The sequence below is a fragment of the Wickerhamomyces anomalus genome (assembly GCF_001661255.1).
Source record: "Wickerhamomyces anomalus NRRL Y-366-8 unplaced genomic scaffold WICANscaffold_4, whole genome shotgun sequence".
Classification (NCBI taxonomy): domain Eukaryota; kingdom Fungi; phylum Ascomycota; class Saccharomycetes; order Phaffomycetales; family Wickerhamomycetaceae; genus Hansenula; species Hansenula anomala.
This window is the reverse complement of record NW_017567113.1, coordinates 994,266-1,019,469: the sequence shown is the minus strand read 5'-3', so window position 1 is coordinate 1,019,469 and position 25,204 is coordinate 994,266. Positions and strand designations below refer to the sequence as shown.

The following is a 25,204-nucleotide window of genomic DNA, read 5'->3' as shown; positions in this document are numbered from 1 at the left end:
AAATTATTTTTATTATTATATTGTTATCCCTTTTCGTATACTAGTTATATTATTGAAGTCATGATGCAGTTTAAGTATTTATTGAAAATATACACAAACAAACATTAACATTAATCTCTATATGGACAAGCGTAATTATATATCTCTATATTATGAATGGATTAAATGTCATAAAACTTTGCAGGTAATAATTTAACTTCATCTGGCTTATTCAAAGCATCTTTATCAACTAATCCAAATTGTATCAAATCACCCCAGAAGCATAAAAGTTTATCTTTTGAATACTTCAAATATTCAAAATTATCAACATCGGCACTACTAGCACCTGCATTCCCACTACTTTCATCTTCATCACTATCGACAACAGTAACTTCACTTTCTTCATCTTCAGGGTCAAAGACAATTTTGTACATTTCACCATTTGGACCCATCTCCACAATTTCATGATCTTTTGTTGCATTATTATCACCATTTTGAATAATGGCCCATAGTCCCCAAAATATATTAACAGCACCTCTCCATGCAATACAATCGTTGAATAACTCTTTAGCTTGCTTTTCTAATTTAGTGACATCTTGAATATCATTATAAAATAAGATGTATGAATAGATTAAATTCAATTGTTCATCTAATTTTGGATAATCTTCTTCAAAAATCTTCCAGGTGTCGGTTTCATGGTTATAATTATGCATCCATTCACAAAAATGGTTGGCAATGTCATATGAGGGAACATTTGGACCTGAATATTCAAAATCAATAACAACTAAATTTCTATCTTGTTTCTTTTCTTGTATTGAAGGTTTGATTTCATTTAGGTTCTCTAGTGAAAGATTTGAGAAATTGGTGGTTAATGAAGTTGTTGAATTGTTTGCAGTAGTGTTGTTGTTTGTTTTATCTGGCGGTGGAACAACTGGAGATGTGAATAATAAATTACCATATTGAGTATCATTATGACAAAATACTAAAGCATTATTGAGAGCTTCTGGAGATTCATATCTTTTGTATAACCAATCTCTATAAGCTTTGGTATATTTCTTAAAAGTTGCGAAGTCAGTTTTGAATAACTCTTTATCGTCAATTACAATTGTCTTGGATTCGATCAATTCATCAACATGCTTTAACCATTTATCAATGATTTTCCAAACGCTTGGTCCTTCTGCCTTTTCAAATTTTGATAGTTTGATACCCTGGTGCAATTCTTTCATTCTTCTAGCTATTCTTGCACTTGTTTTTTTATCATGAATATCTTTTCTTGTTAAAGTAGTAGCATTATCTAAGAACTGTTCAACACGACCATTAGTAAAACAGCCAAATAATCTAGGACCAATGTTTTGTTTAGATAATCTAACCAAGATCTTCAATTCATAGTCTCTATCAATTAATGATTCGACATTTGGCCCATATATTCTTAACAATAAAGTTGGGAAATGATAAGTGTGTAAATTTAAGTTCTTCAAAACAACAACAGATGGAGGATCAACTTTATAAATAGCATTAGTTAAAGCACCAGACATCTTATGGATCTTTATATCTGAGTAAACATGAGAAGGTAATCTATGCCATTTGGAGATTCTCAAGTTCTGAATAACACTTAATAAATCCTGTTTAAAATATCCTATTGGTAAAGTATGATCTAAAGTGGCATTAATGAAAGGGATATCAGTTTCAGTGAATTGGATATTTGATGAGGAGTTAGATGAAGGTAGCTGGCCTAGGCCGCCTTGGTCATTCTGTTGAGATGAGGAAGTTGGTGAAGGAGTGAATGGTTCCAACTCATTCTTGATGGATATGAAGGATTTAGCAGAGTTTCTTCTAGAGCCCAGACTTGGTCGTCTTGGTTTTGATCTTGATCTTGAGCGGGAGCCTGAAGTTGTTGGGGCTGATCTAAGCGAAGAGCGTCTATGGTGACTATAAGTCTCTGCGCTCATTGGGATGTTGTTTGGTTGTTTTCTTTGTTGATGATGTTTTTGTTGTTGTTGTTCGTTTGTTGAAAGAACAGATTGGAATAATTTCAGAAAACAGCAAGAATATTCGGTACGCCCCACACAGGCATTGGCTTGACATGTGAAAGAATTTGGATCCTTAACTATGAAGGAAGTTGAAGGTTGATTATTTGATATTTGATCTTACCAGTTGGATCTGCTACTTGTATGTTCTCTAGTATTATTCTTTTGCCCTTAATAACATTCACTTCGTTTACCTGATCAATACTTAATCTCCAGTTCCATTTCCTCGAGAATAGGCTCGGTGTTAAAAGGCTTTAACAGCCATCGATTCAACGGGTTTAAGTCGTGTGACACTGTTGTTGTTGTTGTTGTTGTTGTTGTTGTTGTGTTACACCTGTTTACTGTTCATTGACTTCCTTTTTCATGTTGTTTGTCATGTCTTGATTTATTCAAGTTTTGTTGTGGGATCTGGGAGATTTTATTTTTCATTGTGGGATCTGGGGCACTTTTTTGAGTATGGGTACTGGGGCATTATCATTTATCATTTATCATTGGATTTTTCATTTCCTTTTTACTTTTTTATCCGGGTTTATTAGGTTCAGTTCTTTATGGTGATTTGTATTCTTTTTGAATTATTTTGAAATAGGGGAACATAATGGAGATTCTTGCTACATGTTTTCATTTTAAAGGTTTCAATGAGTGAATAGATGTTGAAGGTCAATTGGGAGGGCTACATTTAGATGTACTTATGATTCCTGGAAACTTGTGAGAATTGATGAAGTTATGATTTCGGAATTTTTCAGCTTTTGATGATGATGTTGATTAGAATTCATTGCTTGCTTCATTTTCCTGTGTAGTGCGGGAAAAGTATTGAGTCAGTCAAGATGCCAATTTATTGGTGGAATGATGTTTTCTTTGAAACTAGTCAAAAGTCATAAGAAGTTTACAATGAAACCAAAAAAAAAAAAAAAAAAAAAAAAGAAGAAGCAAAAGCAAAAGCAAAAGCGAAAGCAAAAGAACTTGAAACCTAATACTAATAGATCAGTTGATCTCTAGTTGTTATTCCATTTAAACAAATGATATTGATGATTTCAATTGATGATGAAACTGAAAGGCAAGGGCCCTGTCTGATGTGGAAGATGATTCGGTTGTTATTAGATTGTCGTTTGGGGATAATAACAAAGGTGTTTTTTATGGCTGGATCTTTCATTGATAGTTTGTATTAGATTGGAGCATTTGTGACAATTGACTTACTGATTGATTGGTCTCAGTCATTTTCACCTATTTTTTCATCTAATTGTCATAAAGGTTTATGGCATGTAGTTGATATTAATCACGTTCTTATTCTTTTTATATATTCTTTTTATTCTTTTTGTATACGTTTTCTCTATTAAATGTCCTGTCCTGTACTCTCTGTAGCTCGACGTTTGTCGACGACGTTGATTCGTTTTGACTTATATTAGCTGTGGCCCTATAATTAGTTTAAGCAGACTTAATTATGATCTGCTTTACTGTCAAATTGATGATAAATTATAAGCTAGTAAGCTGTAATATCAAGACATACTCTTTCTTTATTTAACGTAGAGCCATTACCTAGTAATCTTTACTCCACCGTTTATTACAACAATGGAAAGTCAGCAATAAAACCTCAAAATGAAATAACAAGACAAACATAAATGGCTGTGAATAAAAGTTAGTAATTGAACATAACAATGATTGATCATGAAAAAAAAAGAACAGGTAAGTGATAATACCAAAAAGCAAGAATTGGAAATGAACAATGAATGATAAATAAAGATCTTTGAGGAAAGTTAGTAATTGAACATCACAATGATTGATCATAAAAAAGAAAAAAGTAAATGATAATACCAAAAACCAAAAATTGGAAATGAAAGATGAATGATGGCCTGGGGTAGATGTCAACGAAACAAAAGAACACCATTGGGGAATGATATTTTGAAACACGAATTCAAGAACAACATATGAGAACAATCATCATTGATTTTATAGAAAAACAAAGAGGCTGGGGAAAAAGTTCTTCAAAATCATCAGAATCAAGTAAACATAATAGTCATCCTAGGTTATTTGGAGTGAAAAGTTATATTTATTTCATCAAGAATCCTCCCAAAGCTGTTGATATAAGTTCAAGGTAACAATGAAACCCAAATACTCAACTCAAAAGAACAAAAAAACCAAATCAAATCTTTCAATGGGGTAGTGAATCAAAGTACTTCCTATCAATCAAACCCACCACTGGCCTTCATAATAGTAACTCATCAACAAGGATAACGTATCCCGAAGGACACTAGATTCAAATGACAAATAAATAAATTCTTTCTAACCATCAAAGTGAACTGTGCAACCATAAAAATATCAAGGGTCTTGAGAACATGAGCTGTCTACCTGGAAATAAATAATGAATGGAATAATGGAAGTGAATGATGAATGGAAATGAATGAAGAAACCAACAGTGAAGTAAAAGTAAGTGGTAAAAGAATTAGAGTGAATTGGGATTCGACCTTCTTTTAACCTTTTCCAGAGCAGTTGACACAAAAGCCAAAGCAACCACAAAACACAAAAACACAAAACACAAACACCATAGTAATTGAATTATTCTCCTAAGTAATTCATCTTTGTGTACGTAAAACAATATAAATTTCTATAGGCAACCACAAAAACGGTACACTTCAACCGTTTAACCACAAAAACAACCAATTTTAGCTTTTGTGTCATAGAACCAACAATGCACCACGAAATGCAAAACCGTCTTCTGGAAGCAAATGACCATCAACCAAAAGCACTTCAAAACATCACGTCAACCGTTAACAATAAACAAACACATTACGCGTCAAACAGTCAGCAAGCATCCACAAAGTACCTTTATTCGAAGTCATAACAAGTCCATCAGAAATTTAAAGCACATGTGACCTGAGACCCAAGCAGAAGCACAGGCACGTTTCAGAGTTATAAGCGCTATCAATTCATTTTCAATTTTGTGTACTAGCTATCCTTAAATTTGATTTCATGTCAATCTTGAATTTGATTTTCTCCAGTTTTCCTGTGGAATTTTTTCCCCTTTCCAAACACATTCGCGAAGTATAGATGTTTCAGATACAAGATACAAAAGTTAACAGCCAAGAATCAAGATATGGAAAAGGTTTTAAAAGAGAGCTATAATCCGAATTATACATCTTCGTGATGGTGATGAGTAACTGTAAAGTTAAGTCAAGGCAACGATGATTCTTGTTGCGTTGTTGTTCTTCTCAGCATTAGTCTCATTCATCTGCTTACCACAATTGATCAAAGCTTTAAACTTATCAACAACTGCACCAAATGATCAACTCTCCAATCTTCTTAGAAGGCTATTAAACCTAAGATTTTATTTCATTGCCAAAATCTTATTCTTTAAAGCCCCAACAAGAGCTGGTAAGATTGATAAGATCTATGTATATCCATTAAAATCAGTTTCATACATCTCACCAACTAAATGGGAAATTGACGAACATGGCTTAAAACATGATAGGCAATATATGATTGGATTTTGGGATTCAAAGGCAAATTGTTATCAAGCTTACACTTTGAGAAATGCTCCAAGATTATCATTAGTTTCAATTGATTATGACCTTGAAGAGAATTGGTTTAAATTTACTTATCCAAAATTAGATGGTTCAAAATCTTTCTTCAAATTACCATGTAATGTTACAGATGAATTTTTGGCAAAGCACATTGTTAATATTGATGAATCAGATCAACCATCTCGTAAGATTACAGATTTATGGGGGATAAAATTTGATTCGATAAACCTTGGTTCAAATTTAATTCCACAAGATTTTTATGATTCAATGGGATTAAATAGAGATGGTACAACTTTATTATATTCATCAAAGGATAGAACTGTTAAAACTGCACATCCAAAAGATTTAAAACAAATGCGTAAAGTTTTATTCCAAGATTATTTCCCGATTCATATTATTTCCCAAAGTTCAATTGATGAATTGAACCAACGTATGAAGAAATCTGGTGTTAAAGATAGAATTGTCGAACCTTTACAATTTAGACCAAATGTTGTTATCGATGGGAATGCTATTGAATTAGACTATTGGTATAAAGTTTTCATTAATGGGCACTTATGGTCTATTGTACAAAAAACTCCAAGATGTTCAATTGGTAATGTTTGTTTAGATAAAGGAGAATTTGATAAATCAAATTCAGTTACAAGAACATTAAGATCATATAGAAGAATTGATCCTGGTGATAAGAATGGGTTTTTCTTAGGTGATGATGCAATTCATCATGATTCTGGATATTTTATTAATGTTGGTGATGAATTTTATTTGAAACAACAGAAAATCAGCACAAGTTTACCATTATTATAATGAGCTCACAACAAGCTTCTATTGATATAAACAACTATTCAAATGTAGATAATATTTCAAATTCTTGACATCTTTCGAACTATTTTCATCTTTATCAAATTTTGCAAAACCAAGAGGTCCTCTTTCACAATCTGCACAAACGATTAATCTTTCCACATCATCATCTTCAATAGAATCAGCTAATGCATGGTTTTTGATATCTTTTGAAACACCAATATTATCAAAATCCCAAGCATCTTCAATTCTCAAGAAAATCCCATCATGTTTATTATCTTGTATTTCATTCTCATCAATTTTTAAAAAATTTAAACCAATTTTAAATTCATGTAAATTTGCCACTTTTGGTTTGATGATTCTTGTATTACATTTAGAAAAGGGGCATCGTATGATTTTTGTAGTTATATCTTCTTTTGGATCAAATTTTGTATATGACATGATGTGAAGGTAGGTTGAATAACGAGTTTGATGTTTATTCAATTGAAAACATGATTTGATGATTTTTGAATTTTCAAGTTGGCGGTTATATTGACACTGTACCAATGACAGACTGAATGTTGCTTAATAAGCAGCTTAACATTAATTTCAATTATATCCATAATCTCTAAATATCCAATATCAGTACAAGTTATATAAGCATGAGATTCTTTTCACTGCATATATTTGTCTTGCTAGGCTCATTACTTTCATTTTAATGTATATAGAATCCGAAAGAAGTTGCTACAACTGAATCACAATATAATACTCATAATCAGTATAGAAAACAACTATTCTATTACTTATTATCACCACATCTCCTTAACGTCTCTTCATCTTCTTTTTTTCCATTTATAATTACAAAATCTATCAATTATACTCTTTAAAAAACCAAACAATTAAAACTCAAAAATGCAAATTGGTAAAAAATACTATTAAACGTCCTTTTAAACACCGCCACCATCTTGATTCAAATCATTAGGGAAATTCAAACTTAAACTTCTTAGCGGAGGTAAATTGTTATCATTTTCATTTCTTGGGTTCAGTCTAGGTGAAACAGCAGGAGTTTGTAAAGGTGTTGCATCCGGGGTCTTTCCCAAATTTAGTTGGAATTTAGCACTACCACCATGATTTAATGAAGTCATACCTAATGATGAATGTAATGCACTATGCAGGTTTGTAAAACTGTTTGAATTTGAGGATGGTAATGAAGGTGATGTGAAATGTGAAGATTGTTGTTGTGCCAATACTGGGGAATTTGGTATTGATGGAGAATTTGGTCTTGATTTTTTATAACGATCATGATTATAAAAATAATCATCTTCTAAATTATCGTTATATGATGATAAAGATACGTTTGATTTTGATTTATTTATTGGTGGTCTCATTGGATGTTGTTGCTCCGGGGGTGAATTCAGTCTTAATGGAGTCATCCTTTGTAATGAACTTAGAGAATTGAAAGGATGTGGATGATGTATTTGAGCTGTATGTAAAGTTGGAGAAGTTGTTGAAGATGAAGTTGTTGATCTAATGATTGGTGGTGGTCTTATTGTTTGGCCTTGAGTCGGTGTTGATGAATTTGAAGGTGATGATGATAATGGAGTTGATACATTTGAATTTTGATCATTTGAAGGATTAAAATATGAAGTCAGAGAAGGCAAGGATTTAACTGATTGGATTTGTTGTTCTCTTTCCAGTTCTAATGCTGCAGCTTTTGCTAATATGTTTATATCAAATGCATTATTATTGTTATTATTATTTGATTGGATTGAAGTTGTTGAATGACTTGTTGTTATTGGAGTACTTGAAGAATTCAAAGGGGTAAATTGGAAATTAGATTTTGGTGGAGAATTAGGTAAAGATGTAGTTTGAGCTATGATATCTTTTTTAATTTCAACTTCTTTTTCATTAACTTCATTTTCTTTCTTAGTCTTTGCAGGTTGATTCTTCTTCATATTATAAGTTCTTCTTCTTGAATTTGGATTTGTATGAATTCTTAAATGTCTTGTTAATTCATCAGATCTTGAAAATTTCTTGAAACAACCAGGATAAGTACATGAATGAGGCTTTTCACCAGTATGAGTTCTTATATGTCTTGTTTGATGTTCTAATCTATGAAATGCTTTATCACAAATGGGACATTTATAAGGTCTTGGTAATTCTTGTTTATCAGATTTGTTAGCTTGTTTCTTTGGCTGTTTAGTCTTTGTATCATCCTTGACTGTTGTGGGTTCCTGACCAGGGTTATTTGATTCAGTCATGATGCTTTTTGTTGTTCTTGTTCCTGGAGTAGTAGTGTAACTAAAGGGGGGTGTAATCTGACACAATAAAAGAATAGCACACAAGTGAAGTTGAAAAGACTTGAAAGAGTAATGATAAATGTAAGTTCTGGTAATGGATAGCTAATAGTTAAAGTTGTTGTTTGAGGATGGATGTTGAAACTTTAGAGCAAAAGTCTCCTGTCAAAAAGTTGTCCTTTGCACCAGAAGTTGAATTTTTTTGCAAGCCGTTTTCTTCAACAGAGAAAATGGAGTCGAAACACAGAAAGCTGGGGGTAATAAAAGCGTGGCTAGGTTGTTTGTGAACTTGTATGGATGATGGAATGGATAGTGCAATGGGTCTATTGAGCTGTGGCCAGAGTGTAATAGAGAAGAAGACGATGGATGTATAGCCAGGTTCCAGTGTAATTTTCAAAATTCCATTTAATTGTAACTAAATTCAAATTGTGTGGTCAATAAATTTTTTGTGTGGTTGAAAAAAATCCGGAGAAACTTTGAAGAAAAGAAATTTGTAGCGTGGAGTGGGGCCCTGGATTTCCCAATGCGGTAATGAAAGTGTGTATCAGTTGGTATTGGGTAGGTTGGTTAAGGGCACTTGGCTGAGGATATGAAAACACAAAAGTGTAGCGCTAAGATTGAAAAAGCGAAGAGAAGTTGAATGGCGAAGGCATTTGGAGGTTCTACGTTGGTGATGATGGTGATGTTGATTATGGTTACTATTATTACGATGACTGCTGGTTAGTAGCTGTTGTGGACTTGTGATGAGTCTGAGGGTCAAGATGGAAATCTGCTAATGAAGGTGTTGATCTGTTGATGAAGTTGATAATGTTAATAATGTTACTGATGTTCTGTTACGCTCTCATGCTCTCATGTTCTTGTCTGGCTTCAAAGTCTCATCACATGTTCCTTCCTTTGTTCTTGGTCTCTGTGGTGATGGTGCTGTCCAGAAGATTCTCTTGATTGATTAATTTAATTAGCCGCTGAACTATTTCCTTAAGGCATTGTTCAAGTATAAATACATCTGAATATTTGCCACTGGCTACGTTGACAACAATCCATACAACCATCACCATCACAATGCTCAAATCAATTAACTGGTACTTGATCGCTTTATCATGGCTATACCTGTTGTCATCAACAGTCAATGCTCAAACCACTACTCCAGAATACACTTATAGACCAAACCCTGACTTCCCAACTACTGGCTTGATTACAACTCCAGAGTCTTTACAAGGAACTATCAACACTGATACTAGAGTCACTTCCACTGCTAGGCCGCCTGCTCCTCCTTCAACAACTAGATCTACAACTTCATCAACCACCTCAAGATCTACACAACAGCCGCCAACTCAAGGTCCTCCTACCCAAGGTCCTACCCAAGGTCCAACTCAAGCTCCACCAACACAGGGTCCGCCAACACAAGGTCCAACTCAAGAACCGCCTGCTCCTCCATCACCACCAACAACTACTCAAGCACCACCACCTCCACCATCTCCACCAACTCAACCAACTCAAAATCCTCCTCCTGCACCTCCACCTGGCGAAAATGTCTATTATTCAACTTCAACAATCTATACGACTCAAAATATTCCACATGTGGTCCATTCAACTCTCTTTTCAACAGTCACCTTCAATGTCCCTGTCACTTCAACTGCTACTGATTATGTTACTGTAACCGAAGTTGAAAATACTCAAACAGTCAATACCCCATCAACTTCATACTTAACAATTACAACGACAATCCCGGGCTCTACAACTACATCTCATTGGGAAACTCCATCAGTTCATTGGTCTGAATCACTAACAACAAGTAGCTTGGTCATCCCATATCCAAGCTTATCTGTTGATATAAGTACAATTACAAATACCCAAATCCACACATATTATGAACCTGTTGAAACAGTAAATTCTGAACTTTCAAGTTCATTAGTTGTCTCACCAAATACTACCTTCACAACCACATTCTATAATTATTACACTCAAACTAATTTTCAACAATTTTTAACCACTGAAACTTTGTTTGACTATTCTTCATCCACTCAAACGGGTACTCAGTTTGCTACATTATCATTTACAAATGGGTTATGGATTGGTGTCACTGATATCTTAAGTTATGCATCAACTTTAGACTATCCACCAATTACTCAAACTTCAACTCAAGCTTTTGAATTTATTCACGGTTTAACTACAAGAACTAATTTTAAAACTGTCACAAATGAAATTGCTAGAACAACAGTTTATTCCACTATTAGTTCATACATTACCACTACAGTTACTGAATATTTACAAAATGGTGAAACCGTTTATCCAATCTCCACAGTAACTTTTACCTTCACATCTAGGGTGCCAACATCAATCACAATCACTTCAACATTCACACCTCCAGCTCCAACCCCGCCACCAGCTGTTACACCAGTGCCAACACAACCAACTATCACTGTTAGTGTTCCTTCACAAACTGCAACTGTCACCTCAACAACAAGTATTATTCCAACTGATTGTATTGTACCTTCTCAAGCTATTGCTGCGCCTTTTGCGGTTCAAGAGACAAATGCTGCCACTAAGAGAAGCAGTGATAAGAAATTGATTAGTGTTTTCGTTGGATTTGTTTTAATTGCACTAATTTGAAACAAATGGTTTGCTGATCTTATCTTTTGGCGTTTTACTTACTTTTTCAAGGGTATATTCATTGCATTTATATATTAATTATTAATTTAAACCTGCAAAGGTACTTAGCATTCGCATATCTATCACATAAATATTATAAAAAAACATCCATAGCTGGTTCAAGTCTTGTAGAACTAATCATCAAATTCAACACTAGGGAAAATGTTTGCATAGCTATATCCAAACCTATATTTCTTTGGAGCTGTTGGAGTACTGTCACTCTCCTCTCGTTCACCACCATCTGCTTTTTTCTCTCCATCACTTGTAGTTGACATCCATTTTGTTTTCAACTGTTGGTATAGATTCATAAAACTATATGAAACTGCACCACTTGAAACAAGAAACACAACAAACCCTAAGAATGAAACACCAATTGAAGCTTTCTTAATATAACAATCTTGACTTAGTTTAACCATCAACTCACTCTTGGTTAACTCTCCACTTGCATTATATCTCGAAATGTTTATAGGTTCAGAAGTTAAATTCCACAACTGTCCCAATAACTCGTTAATCTCATCATCACTTGTGGCATTTTGTAACGATTCATCTTGTCCATCATAACTCACCCCTAAAAACTCATTCAAATTTTGCTTTGAAGCATCACCAGTTAGATTATACTGAGATATTAAATTTTCAGGGTTTGAACAGTCCCAAGATCCATATTTAGCAGTTTGATAAACAAACGTTCCAAACCATAAACTTACTGATCCAATTTCACCACCTGAAATACCAGCCAAGTATGATGTTTGTAATTTATCAATACCAAATCTTGCATTATTCAATTCTGGTAACTCATGTTCAATATCTGTTGTGAAAAAACGGACTAAAGAAAAGAATGGTTGAGAAGTTAAAGTGAAACCTGATGAAGTTAATGAAAGTCCATCTGATGCTGTGTTATGGAGGATGGATAAAGATGAATTGGCATTGGAGTTTAGGTCGGAGACTAATGATGATAAACTTGATTTATTTGTTGTTAATTTACCATTGAGTGCTAATGAAACGATTGAGAATAAGAGTTGGAAAATTCTTGCAGAACCAGCAACTGTAGAAGTTTGAACCATTCTTGAAACAATGATGATATTTAAAAAGCAAAAAGGTTAAAGGTTAAAGGTTAAAAGCCATTTCCAATAGCGTTTTATAATATTTTCATTAGCCGCTGAGTTGGTTATATGATTTTTGATTGATTTTACGTCATGGTGAGCTCTAACAATATTTAATTCAATAGACCTAGGTCACATGACTTTATCAGTTCTTAGACATATCCACACTAAAACTAACATGAGCAAAAAGTACTTCAAATGGGTAAACCACAGCTTTAGTTAAATATTTGGTATTGTTTGTTAGATTCGCTTCATGATCGGTATATTTTTTTCTACTACGCGTGTTCAGTGACACGGGCTATTTGGCAGACGTTCCAGAAAAATATGCACAGTGTAGGTTATAACTGGGCTTGATTAACAATTTTGAGCGGTTGTACATATACACAGATAATTTAAAATTACTTACCATCTATTAAGAGACATATGTACTCAATTAACCAGGGTCCAGCACTTTGATTTATTGCTCGAGAAACCAGTCACACTAAAATCCAGAATTTACAGACCCTTGAATTATTGGCAGATCAAAAAAGGGTAACAAAGCAATTGGTTCCCGCACAGGCGGAGCCTCTAGGCGGACAAGAATACGGCAGGCTTGAAAATTTCAGAAAACTCATGGGGAGCCTTTCAGCGGGTTTGGTTCCAGGCTCCAGCTCTTGAACAGCTTTTATTATTCAAATAATCTCGCCGATAAATCTGGCGAAACAAAACCCACAACCAAAACTAATACCCCAGACTTGAGAGCTGTAGCCTGTTACTATTGGTCCTTGGATTTACAATCCACTCAACATTGCGAGATTCAATTCAAGAATGCTGGTGTATAAATAGACGTTGTCCCTCTCTGGTTTAGAACCTCAAATTCACATATGGTTCACAACCACCAGCTACACAATGACAGTTTCAACTTATCCATGGTGGAAGGACTCTGTGGTCTACCAAATCTGGCCAGCATCATATAAAGATTCAAACGGTGATGGTGTGGGTGACATTCCAGGTATTATTTCAACTCTTGACCATATAAAAGATTTGGGAGCCAATGTTGTTTGGTTATCACCTCATTATGCCTCTCCTCAAGATGATATGGGTTATGACATTTCAGATTATGAAGCTATTTATGAAAAATATGGTACTATGGAAGATATGGACCGTATGATTGATGAAGTTCATAAACGTGGTATGAAGTTGATCTTTGATCTTGTCATTAACCACACTTCCTCAGAGCACGCTTGGTTTAAAGAATCAAGATCTTCTTTGGATAACCCAAAAAGGGATTGGTACATTTGGAAGAAACCAAGATATGATTCAAATGGCAACAGAATCCCACCAACTAATTGGAAATCTTATTTCTCTGGTTCTGCATGGGAATATGATGACACTACAGGTGAATATTATCTACGTTTGTTTGCCAAATCACAACCTGATTTAAATTGGGAAAATGAGGAAATGAGAAACGCATTATATAAGACATCAATGCAATTCTGGTTCAACAAGGGTATTGATGGTTTTAGAATCGATACTGCAGGTAAATATTCCAAAGATCAAAACTTTGAAGATGCTCCAATTGTTTTCCCAGATCAAGAATGGCAACCATGTCATAAGGAGGTGAATAATGGTCCTAGAATCCATGAATTCCATAAAGAGATGTTTTCAAAAGTCACCTCTTTATATGATGCTATGACTGTTGGTGAAGTTGGTAACTGTACTAGAGAAGAAGCTGTTAGATATGTCAGTTCTAAAGAAAAAGAGATGAATATGCTTTTCCTATTCGACGTTGTTGACGTTGGATCAAATAGAGCTGATAAGTTTCGCTATGAGGGTTATACTCTAAAGGATTTCAAAGATGCTGTTGCTGCTCAATGTGAATTCATAAAAGATACAGATGCTTGGTCGACTGTCTTTATTGAAAATCATGACCAACCACGCTCAGTTTCAAGATTCGGTAATACTTCCAACAAACTACTCACTTTCAAATCTGCCAATCTGTTGACATTACTACAAACCACATTGACCGGTACTTTATTCATTTATCAAGGTCAAGAAATTGCCATGACTAATGTTCCAAGATCATGGGATATAAGTGAATACAAAGACATTAATACAATCAATTATTGGAATCAATTCCAGAAAGACCATCCAAATGATAAAGAAGCTGCAGAAAAGTTGCTCGATGTCATTGCTCTACAAGCAAGAGACCATGCTAGATCCCCAGTTCAATGGGATGATTCTCCAAATGGTGGGTTTACAACTGGTGAGCCATGGACAAGGGTGAATGATAACTATAAGGACATTAATGTGAAATCACAAGTCAATGATCCAAGCTCGGTATATTCGTTTTGGAAAAAATCTTTGAAATTAAGACAGCTACATAAAGATATTTTCGTATTTGGTGATTTTGAAATAGTTGATTATGCTAATGACAAAATCTTCAGCTACTTGAAAACCTCGGGTGATAAGAAGGCCTATATTGTTTTAAATTTTTCCAATGAAACTGTTGAGTTTGAGCCTCAAGTTGAAGGTGAACTGACCTTGGTTTCCTCAAATGTTGATGATGTTAAAGACAAGGTGTTGAGTGCTTATGAGGGTAGAATTTATCTTGTTCAATAGGTTTCTCATAGTTTCCTTTTGAAAGAATTTTACACTTGTCTTCATGCTCGTGTTGTAGACCACAAATATGCACTATTTCCAGCTCTTGAGGTTACTAATCAAACGTAATCCAACCATAGGCTAAAGCTGATATTTTAAGCGCTAATATTTTCTGTACCTTACATGGTGAAGGTTGAGACGGACCCAATGTCACCCAAATCACGTCTCCGTGCAATCAACTACAAGAAGAGACCTAAAAGTAAATAACGTAAAATTCATAATGCATCAAATAAGTATAAAGTAAAACTATGGTTTCTCAAATATTTCATTCTTGTTTGCTTCAACAATGTTTCTAATTTCATCTTCACCCATCTTGTCAATCATTTCTTGAGTATTGAAAGATTGAACTTCACGGCCTTTGAACTTTCTTGCAGAAACACCTTCACGGAACAAGATATCCAATTCAGCAAAAGTTCTACCTTTTGTTTCTGGGAACTCAAACCAACACCAAACAATACCAGCTAAAGTGAAACCAGCCCAGAATAAACCAGTCTTAGCCTTCCAGTTCCAAGCAGTTGGGTTCAACATATATGGTGTTATGATTGCAATGATAATACCTGCAATGTTGTAAACATTTCTTGCAATAATGACGGTCTTTTGTCTTAATCTAACAGATGGCATTTCAGCAACAGCACAATAAGTGATTGGACCCACAGTTGAGTTGTAAACAAAAGTAAACACTAATAATAGTGACCCAATAGCCCAGGATGCACCAGTTGAAGAAGCAAAACCTAAACCACCAGTGATGATCAAGACAGCAAATTGAGTGCATAACCCACTAAAGAAAATTGTAAAACGACCCAATCTTTGAGAAAGTGACCATGAAACTAAAGTACCAATCAAACCCAAGACATATTGAATGATGGAGAAGGTGAAAGACATTGATTCAGCTAAACCAGCTTGTTTATAGAAATAAGTTGAATAACCCATGAATGCTGAACCAGTGATGTTTTGGAATAACCAAATCATAGCTGCAATTCTTGTTCTTCTGAAATCATCACCTTTGAAACAATCAGCATAGGAAACACCAGAAGATATGGATTCTTCCTCCTTGATTGTCAATTGCATTTTGTTGAACATGGCATCTGCTAAAACATCAGCATCAGGAGTGTGTTCATTCACAGTCAATAATCTTTTGATGTTCTTTTTGGCTTCAGCTGCTTTACCCTTTCTTGTTAACCACCATGGAGATTCTGGAGCAAGGTAAATACCAATTATAATTGGAAGAGGCCAGACCCATTGGACTGCAAATGGAATTCTATAAGCATGAGGATCACTTGAAGAGACAATACCACGTAAAACACCAGAAGAAATCAATTGACCAATAACCCAACAAGCATTGACATAAGTTGTCAAGTAAACTCTCAACACTAAGGGACAAACATCTGTAGCATAAGTAATGACTAATGTCTGTAGCATACCCCAGCACACACCTAACAAAATTTCACCAGCTAATAGCATTTCAACATTAACAGAAAAGAAGACAATAAAGATAAACCCTATGATAGTAGTCAAAGCCGATATCAAAGTCTTTCTGAAACCAAATCTATCAGCAACAACACCGGCAATAAACAACCCAATAACTTCACCACAGTACACTGCCATAGATAATGATGTTTGCCATTTAGCTGGCATTTGATATTCACCAAGATCTTCATAGTATTGACCATATTTTTTATTGAAACCTGGTAGGGCAAAGAAAGAGTTTAATAAATTTGTGTCATAACCTTCCATGATAATAGAACTTGAAAGGACAATAGACCACATGGCAGCTTTTGGGAAAGTTTTCAAACCTTCTTTCAAAGTCATACTTTTTTCAGCACTTTCATTACCTTGAGCATTATTTGAAATATCTAAAAACTTTGCCAAATATTCATCAATTTGATTATCAGAGTAACCAATATCAGAAGAGTTATTTGATAGTTTTTTAGCTAAGTTGACCTGTTTTTCATCAGGGTTTTTGACGTCCTCCACGTATTCAGTAGACATCGTTGTTGATATTTGTAGTTTGGTATAATCGATGATTCGTAAACTGAACTTCACAACACGTCTTAAAAGAGGATATCTAATGGTCTTTATATACTTCACTTCGCCTATGCTCTCATATTCCAAGACGTCGTGATCCAGCTATCAGCAATATCACTTGGGACGCGTCATTTCTGAGGGTGCTTGTCCCGCTTTTCTGGTTAGATTTCGAAGCAGCCTTTTCCCAATTACAACATCTACATGATGGAACAACATTAAAAAATAATTGGAGTCTGGCGCGCCTAAACGGGAAAACCCAAGCGCATACGGAGCCTAAAATTGCACAAGTTGCACAAATTGCGCAAAAATGTAAATAAAAACTGGGGGTGTGATTCAAAACAAGAAGATCGCAAATGACTACGATGAAACACACCCAGTGAGTTTTCAATCATAGAATCATCCGGGGTAGAAACCAAAGGCTGAAAAGTATGAGGTTTCTCAAAAGACTGTCTGTATGAATAGCCTATAGCTTCAAAAGTCTTGAATCGTTCCTTGAAGAGCTTGTTCATACAATTAACCACAATGTTTTTACCAAAGGTCAGCTTGTGGAGTTTCAATACTCGCTAAAAATCTTGGTTAATTGAGCCCCAGCAACTCAACCAAAAAACACTTCATGGCTTTCAAATTACCTGTTTTATTGATTAGAACGACTTGTTTGTCGCAAAGACTCTCGCTACATACAACGTCATGAACAAAATAGCCGGTTAATTAATTCTAGGTACACAATCACGGAACTGGGAGGAAATCAACAGAATAACATACTGGCTAGTCTGCTGGACGCTCAGCCATCAGCCTATTGAACCAGCTGTGTAGTCTATGCTTCCATAATGTTCCTTGCCAACTACTCAACTCATCATCGACGCACTCCAGGCTCATTTCAATTTTTGCGCAACGAAATGATCGGAGCCATACATCGTAAATTTCGTTCACGAAACTAGAAACAAATCACAGCTTCTGTCAAATTTATCAATTGAATCTTGTTTTACAAATAAGACACTACAGACAATAGCAGCCTTGAATAAGTCTAAATAGGTATAAGTTTTTGCTTCTGGTTTCTGCCTTTTGTCGCCTCTTTGCTTTACTAGTTCATGCAATAAGGAATGAAGGTGAAATCAGGTGTTGAATCTTGATGTTGAAGAGCTTCAGCTTCTTGTGCCTACATCATCGGATTAATCCTCGCTCGAATTGTTAGACACTTCCCCAGATCATGATAGTCGAGTATGACTCGTGCTCAACCAACAAAAAAAATGATACACTGTCATACAATTTACAAACAAGAAAATGGTGATACGAAATGGACAGAACCAACAAGAAGAATGCTGCAGAATTGTATTTCCCCAAAAGCATGCGTTTCCGATCTAATCCATATTGTAACCACAAATTAGTTGAGCAAATCTACGAGATTTTAGATTGGGTAGCCCAAGCGCTACGGTCAATTAGTTTACTATCAACTCTCGTTATCTGAATAGCTCGTGACTAGGCGCCAGTGGTAATTACTCAGATATAAGGCTAGCTCAGGCTATAATTATAATTTATTAATATGTTGCCAACTCAATAGTTCTTAAGTTTTGATACTAGTCAGGTTCCTATCAGCTCTTTGGTCAAATATTGCGGCTGGTTGATAATTGATAGCTAGACATCTATAATTCCGCGTTGGTCCAAGAAACCTACGTCACGACTCGCAAGCACTTCTGAATGCTGTAATTGTAACTAACTAGATCTGTTACTTGATATTAACTATCCCATGGTCACTCATCCTAAAGAGTCTTGAGATTCTCGCGTGAAATGTTAATGATCAACCTCTGTTACCATCATCAACATCAACAATTGCGAGCACCTGAAAAAAGAGCCTATTTGGAAAAGCACAAGCAACCCACTACCCAGTTCTTAACAATAGAGAGGTAATTGAGGAGTGCGGGATGTGCTTGTGTACAATTGGGTCACTAGAGGCTAGCCGCTAAAGTGAATGTGATATTTTTTAGCCTAAAATCTTGAGGTTTTTCCGTTGATTGGACACTCCATCAACATATATCGGTTGAAAGTTGGGAAGCAAGTGGCACGTATGAATAAAGTAAATGTAGCTTGGGTTCATGCCTGGTATCTCGGGCTTGGATCTTTCAATATCTAAGTTGAATGTTGGATTGTCCATAGACTTATCTTGTAGTTGTAGCTTTCCATGATGCTATACTTCAGGATTGTTCAAAGATCTCTTGATCCCTTATTTCTTATCTCTAGTCATTGATCTGATCAGTTAATCACCAAGGGTTATTAGCATCACTTTCATCGTGCTGTGTTGTATTGTTGTTCAAAGGAGCGTACCTAAAGGCTAATGTTTGAAGAAAGTACCAGGGCGACGCTCAAAAATATTCGCGAGCCGCGAATTGAATCTGTGTTTTTGTGGAATCTTCGTCGGTGAGGTTTTGGGATCCAAACAAAAGAGCACAAAATGGATATTGCTTTGTTAGGATCATGAACTCTATAGCTACACAGTGATAGTGGTATCATGTATTCAAAATTAATCCTCTTTACTGAAGATTCTTCACTGAGCACCATTCATTCAGGTTGAAAATCTGGGGATGTTGAGAATACCCTGAAAGTGATGTCCCCTATCGGATTAATACTCGCAAAGTTTATTGTTTTTGACCCCAGATTCTGAGATTTAAGACAGCCAGCAAGAAGAAACAAGAACAAAAAGTGCATACAGTACAAATGCTCCTCTATTATTGGGCACACCCGCAACAACATCATCGGGAAGATCCACATTCTGTGGTATCCTGGAACTCATCAAGAATCGTTACGAAAAATGACCAAAGAATAGATCCGAATCAACACCATATATAAAGGGAAAGGCATAACCTCATTCCCATTCACATTGAACAATAAAGGCACCTGTCATCAAATAGAACACTAAACTTATACATTATGACAATCGCAACTTATCCATGGTGGAAAGATTCCACTATTTATCAAATTTGGCCAGCTTCATATAAAGATTCAAATGGAGATGGTGTTGGTGATATCCCAGGTATTATCTCTACTTTAGATCACATCAAAAATTTGGGTGCTTCAGTCATTTGGTTATCACCTCATTATGATTCTCCACAAGATGATATGGGTTATGATATCGCAAATTATGAAGCCATTTATCACAAGTATGGTACTATGGATGATATGAATCAATTGATTGATGAAGTTCATAAGCGTGGCTTGAAATTGATTTTGGATTTGGTTGTTAATCACACTTCTTCAGAGCATGCTTGGTTTAAAGAATCAAGATCTTCAAAAGATAATGCTAAAAGGGATTGGTACATCTGGAGAAAACCAAAATATGATGAACAAGGTAATAGACATCCTCCAAATAACTGGGTTTCATATTTTTCTGGTTCGGCTTGGGAATATGATGAAGTCACTGATGAATATTATTTGTGTTTATTTGCTAAATCACAACCAGATTTGAATTGGGAAAATGAGGTTACTAGAAATGCCATTTACAAATCAGCTTTAGAATTTTGGTTCAAAAAGGGTATTGATGGTTTCAGAATCGATGTTGCTTCCATGTACTCCAAAAATCAAAAATTCGAAGATGCTCCAATTGTTTTCCCAGATACAGAATGGCAACCATGTGGTGAATATCATGTTAATGGTCCAAGAGTCCATGAATTTCACAAGGAAATGTTTTCAAAAGTTACCTCAAACTATGATGTTATGACTGTTGGTGAAGTTGGTCATTGTTCAAGAGAAGATGCCTTGAAATATGTTTCTGCTAAAGAAAAAGAGTTGAATATGATTTTCTTATTTGATGTTGTTGACGTTGGTTCAAATAAATCTGATAGATTCCGTTATGAAGGTTTCAGCTTGAAAGATTTCAAGGATGCAGTTACAGTTCAATGTGATTTTATCAAAGGTACAGATGCATGGTCTACTGTCTTTATTGAAAACCATGATCAACCTCGTTCAGTTACTAGATTTGGTAACACTTCCAACAAACAATTATTAAACAAATCAGCTAAATTATTAACTTTATTACAAACCAGTTTGACTGGTACATTATTTATTTACCAAGGTCAAGAAATTGGTATGACTAATGTTCCAAGATCTTGGGATATTAGTGAATATAAAGATATCAACACAATCAACTATTGGGCTGATTTCAAAAAGAAATATCCAAATGATGATAAGAAAGCTGATGAATTATTAGACCTAATCAACTTGTTGGCTAGAGATCATGCAAGATCACCAGTTCAATGGGATGATTCTCCAAATGGTGGCTTCACAACTGGTACTCCATGGAGTCGTGTTAATGATAACTATCCAGAAATCAATGTTAAAGCTCAAACTGGTGATCCAAACTCTGTTTTATCATTCTGGCAAAAATCAATCAAATTAAGACAATTTTACAAGGATGTATTGATTCATGGTGATTATGAAGTTCTAGATTATGAAAATGAAAAACTATTCACATACACCAAGACCTCACCTGAACAAAAAGCTTATGTTGTTTTGAATTTCGCCAATGAAGATGTTGAATTCAAACCTTTGATTGAAGGTGATTTCCAATTGGTCAACTCAAATGTTGATGATATCAAAGAAGATGTTTTGACTCCTTATGAAGGTAGAATCTACTTGGTTAAATAGATCTCCAGCTGATAATGATTTGCTTTCGTTCTATAAATGTTAAATGATTTTTAATTTCGTATCTTTTAGTAGCCTATCTGCGATATGCTGTTTTGGGACCCGCGAAGTTAATATAGACCAATCGGTCCTACAAACTGAGATTGAATACAAGATAATGGGCTTCAAAATATACTTTCAACTTCTTCAAGAAGCTATCAGGATTGGTTTTTACTGAGTTTTAAAGCCAATTTTCTGTGCAAATTGATCATAACAAAGAAAGCGCCTATTAACACGGTGCTTATTGCTCCGCGAATTCATTTTGTGCTGTAATCCTCGAATCTACAGAATTTTCTCAACATCAAAAATTTAATTCGTTAGAAGCATTAGTTTTGTGGGTATAATCATGATTGAGCTTTCTTGTTCCAAGTGAACTATATATCTTCAGGCTTTCTCAACTTCATGGGCTTTTTCCACCCCGGCGGCGTCGACAATTTTTCGGATACCATTTTCACCAATTTTATCAATCATCTCCTGAGTGTTGAAGGATTCAACTTCAGTGTATTTGAACTTTCTTGCTGGTACACCATCATGGAATAAAACATCCAATTCAGCATATGTTCTACCTTTTGTTTCTGGAAATTCAAACCAAGTCCAAATTGCCGCTCCCAAGGCAAAAGCAGCCCATAACAACCCAGTCTTTGCCCTCCAGTTCCATGCAGTTGGATTCAACATATATGGCGTAACAATTTGAGTAACAATACCAGCAATATTATACACATTTCTTGCGATGATGACGGTCTTTTGTCTCAATCTCACAGATGGCATTTCTGCAACAGCACAAAAAGTAATTGGTCCCACAGTCAAGTCATAGATGAAAGTAAACACCAACAACAACGAACCTGCTGCCCAAGAAGCTCCTTCTGAATTTGAAAATCCAATAGCTCCAGTAACTATCAAAACAATACATTGGCAAACTAATCCACCAAAGAATATACTGAATCTCCCCAATTTTTGTGATAAGAACCAAGAACCTAGAGTACCAATCAACCCTAAAACATATTGAATAATTGAAAATGTGAAAGACATGGTATCTGGTAATCCAGCTTGTTCATAGAAATAGGTTGAATAACCCATGAATGCTGAACCTGTTATGTTTTGGCAAAGCCATATTAAAGCTGCTATCCTTGTTCTTCTGAAATTTTCACCTCTAAAGCAATCAATGTAACTAACGCCTGCTGTCATTGTTTCTTCTTCTTTAATGGTCAGTTGCATTTTGTTAAACATGGCATCTGCTAAAAGGTCCAAATCAGGTGTCTTTGAATTAGCTGTTAATAATCGTTTGATGTTTCTTTTGGCTTCAGCTGCTTTGCCTTTTCTTGTTAGCCACCAAGGAGACTCTGGAGCAAGATAAATGCCGATAGATATTGGAATCGGCCAAACCCATTGAATACCAAATGGAATTCTATAAGCATGTGGATCACTTGAAGAGACAATACCACGCAAAATACCAGATGATATCAATTGACCAATGACCCAACAAGCATTAACATAAGTTGTCAAATAGACTCTTAAAACCAAAGGGCAAACATCAGTTGCATAAGTCACCACAAGAGTTTGCAACATACCCCAGCCAACACCAAGTAATATTTCACCAGCTAAAAGCATTTGGACATTGATTGAAAAGAAAACAATGAAGATGAAAGCAGTCACCACACTCAATGCAGAGATCAAGGTTTTCCTATATCCAATTTTATCAGCAACAATACCAGCAATGAATAGACCAAAGATTTCACCAACAAAGACCGCCATTGATAATGAAGTTTGCCATTTTGCTGGAATTTGCCATTTACCTATACTTTCATAGTATTGGCCATACTTTCTATTGAAACCATCAAGCGCATAGAATGAATTCAACAGATTGGTGTCATATCCTTCCATGATAATTGAACTGGAAAGAACAAATGACCAAGCTGCAGCTTTTGGAAAAGTTTTTATACCATCTTTTAATGACATTTGTTTCTCTGAATGTTCATTTCCTTGGGCGTTGGATGATATATCTAAAAATCTAGACAAATATTCATCAATTTGATTATCAGTATATCCACCAGATGTACTGCCACTTGTTTGTTTGTTTACAATAGGTTCTTCAGTTATTTGTGTGATTAATTCATCTTTTTTGTTATCCAGCTCAACAAAGTCGTGAGTGAAATTCATTTTCAATAGTTTGAATGATTAAATATTGGTTGTCTTCTTTTGAAAAGCTATGATGAATGGGCAGTCTAATTAAAAAATTAGCAATATTGAAAGGTACAAGTTGACGGTTATATACTTCAGTGGGAAATTTTTTTTAGGGCTGGAGAGCCGAACAAAAAAGCACTGTTTCATCTATTGTTGGAAAATTTTGGTGTCTATAGTTTTAGTTTTTGAAGAGAGCGAATATTGCGGCGCTCATATGTACCACAGTGTATTAATGGAATGACTATATAGTCCAAATCTACTACATTTCATATTTTGTAGTTGATAATTTCAAGTTGGATCTGAATTTCAACCAGATTGACAGTTTCATTATGAACTACGTTGTTGAATCTTGTGACGAGCTCGTATAAATTTCTCTGTTGATCAAAAAAGAGTTGAACTTGGCTTTTCGTGTGAATATTTAATCTAATAGGATAAATACAACTACACCCAACAAAAGCTGTGGAGAAGGGAATGTGTGTATTTGCTGACTTTGTAGCACAAAGGTATACATAATTACAAGCCTTTGGGTCTTGGGCTACTCTGTTTTTGGCGCTAAAAAGACGTTTTTCCAAATCCGAACCTAATTCAGATGTGCAACCTTAAATCCAACATCATGCTAGATCATTGTAGGCTAAACCACTGCAAGTTGACAACGTTTTATGTATTAACGATGAAACGAATGAAGATCTGGCATATAAAATCGCATCGTGAATCATGATTCATTTGTTTACGGTGTTTGGCTTGAATCTGAATAAAGTTGGGGAAATCTCACTATATTATGCATAGAAGGGTATTGTTTAGAGCAGTGGCCTGTATGTATGGTGGTTGGTGTTGGTACCATCAAATCTCGCTTAACATTCCTTCTTGTTGAAAAATCTACCTTAGGTTCTCCATATTCAGGATTTGACACTTCTTTCACATATTTCATGCGTTATGGTTATACGCGTCGACTGTTTTTTTGATGATCCGTCAAATTTTCCTGAAATGTTTCTCAATTAATCATACAGACGAGAGACGAAAGAGATCTGGATATCTGGAAGATTCGTCTGAAAGGTTAAAATAGATCAAAAAGGAACAAAATCCATGACCAGCGAGGACGAGTAGGGATAACAAAATTAGTAGGCCACATGAGTACTTCAGTACACAATCTAGCTATTGTTAGTAGGCTATTAGTCGCTCGCAATCTTAGCCATGTCGACAGAGTGGTACATATTTCATTTTGTTGGTTTTCATATGCAAAAGTCTCCAAGTGTTCAACGAATATCGCTTTCATGTTCGATCATTAACGTAGTAGTTGGCTCAAGAAAAAATGAGTTCATCACTTTTTTGGCAGTTATACGGGTGAA

At 35.2% G+C, this 25,204-nt stretch overlaps 10 protein-coding genes across 10 annotated transcripts; 4 read left to right on the top strand and 6 right to left on the bottom strand.

Moving 5' to 3' along the window:
* Positions 1 to 161: 161 nt before the first annotated feature.
* CKI1 (bifunctional choline kinase/ethanolamine kinase CKI1) lies at positions 162 to 1,928 on the bottom strand (the record flags this gene model as incomplete). Its single annotated transcript, XM_019181867.1, has 1 exon — positions 162 to 1,928. One exon carries the CDS (start codon positions 1,926 to 1,928, stop codon positions 162 to 164), a length of 1,767 nt encoding a protein of 588 aa, XP_019038213.1.
* Positions 1,929 to 5,182: 3,254 nt separating this feature from the next.
* On the top strand, positions 5,183 to 6,322 carry WICANDRAFT_63506 (uncharacterized protein; the record flags this gene model as incomplete). Its single annotated transcript, XM_019183562.1, has 1 exon — positions 5,183 to 6,322. The coding sequence occupies one exon, from the start codon at positions 5,183 to 5,185 to the stop codon at positions 6,320 to 6,322; it is 1,140 nt and encodes a 379-aa protein (XP_019038212.1).
* A 34-nt stretch (positions 6,323 to 6,356) lies between these two features.
* DSS4 (guanine nucleotide exchange factor DSS4) lies at positions 6,357 to 6,757 on the bottom strand (the record flags this gene model as incomplete). The annotated part of the gene is made up of 2 exons (XM_019183561.1): positions 6,357 to 6,401; positions 6,464 to 6,757. The coding sequence occupies 2 exons, from the start codon at positions 6,755 to 6,757 to the stop codon at positions 6,357 to 6,359; spliced, it is 339 nt and encodes a 112-aa protein (XP_019038211.1).
* Positions 6,758 to 8,283: 1,526 nt separating this feature from the next.
* WICANDRAFT_32733 (C2H2-type zinc finger protein) lies at positions 8,284 to 8,556 on the bottom strand (the record flags this gene model as incomplete). The annotated part of the gene is made up of 1 exon (XM_019182002.1): positions 8,284 to 8,556. A coding segment is annotated over one exon (273 nt), but the record flags the coding sequence as incomplete, so codon positions are not given.
* Positions 8,557 to 9,651: 1,095 nt separating this feature from the next.
* WICANDRAFT_93725 (uncharacterized protein) lies at positions 9,652 to 11,251 on the top strand (the record flags this gene model as incomplete). The annotated part of the gene is made up of 1 exon (XM_019186431.1): positions 9,652 to 11,251. The coding sequence occupies one exon, from the start codon at positions 9,652 to 9,654 to the stop codon at positions 11,200 to 11,202; it is 1,551 nt and encodes a 516-aa protein (XP_019038209.1). The 3' UTR covers positions 11,203 to 11,251.
* A 1-nt stretch (position 11,252) lies between these two features.
* On the bottom strand, positions 11,253 to 12,709 carry WICANDRAFT_69392 (uncharacterized protein). Its single transcript, XM_019184164.1, has one exon. The coding sequence runs from the start codon at positions 12,300 to 12,302 to the stop codon at positions 11,376 to 11,378; it is 927 nt and encodes a 308-aa protein (XP_019038208.1). The 5' UTR covers positions 12,303 to 12,709; the 3' UTR covers positions 11,253 to 11,375.
* Positions 12,710 to 13,229: 520 nt separating this feature from the next.
* Positions 13,230 to 14,942, top strand: AAM3 (glycoside hydrolase family 13 protein; the record flags this gene model as incomplete). The annotated part of the gene is made up of 1 exon (XM_019182017.1): positions 13,230 to 14,942. The coding sequence occupies one exon, from the start codon at positions 13,230 to 13,232 to the stop codon at positions 14,940 to 14,942; it is 1,713 nt and encodes a 570-aa protein (XP_019038207.1).
* A 285-nt stretch (positions 14,943 to 15,227) lies between these two features.
* WICANDRAFT_32581 (uncharacterized protein) lies at positions 15,228 to 16,970 on the bottom strand (the record flags this gene model as incomplete). The annotated part of the gene is made up of 1 exon (XM_019181981.1): positions 15,228 to 16,970. The coding sequence occupies one exon, from the start codon at positions 16,968 to 16,970 to the stop codon at positions 15,228 to 15,230; it is 1,743 nt and encodes a 580-aa protein (XP_019038206.1).
* A 2,958-nt stretch (positions 16,971 to 19,928) lies between these two features.
* Positions 19,929 to 21,641, top strand: AAM2 (glycoside hydrolase family 13 protein; the record flags this gene model as incomplete). The annotated part of the gene is made up of 1 exon (XM_019182015.1): positions 19,929 to 21,641. One exon carries the CDS (start codon positions 19,929 to 19,931, stop codon positions 21,639 to 21,641), a length of 1,713 nt encoding a protein of 570 aa, XP_019038205.1.
* Positions 21,642 to 22,061: 420 nt separating this feature from the next.
* Positions 22,062 to 23,834, bottom strand: WICANDRAFT_63498 (uncharacterized protein; the record flags this gene model as incomplete). Its single annotated transcript, XM_019183560.1, has 1 exon — positions 22,062 to 23,834. One exon carries the CDS (start codon positions 23,832 to 23,834, stop codon positions 22,062 to 22,064), a length of 1,773 nt encoding a protein of 590 aa, XP_019038204.1.
* Positions 23,835 to 25,204: the final 1,370 nt, after the last annotated feature.

Excerpts from the sequence above, each read along its gene's own strand:
- WICANDRAFT_69392 (XM_019184164.1), bottom strand. The coding sequence starts at position 12,302 with ATGGTTCAAACTTCTACAGTTGCTGGTTCTGCAAGAATTTTCCAACTC.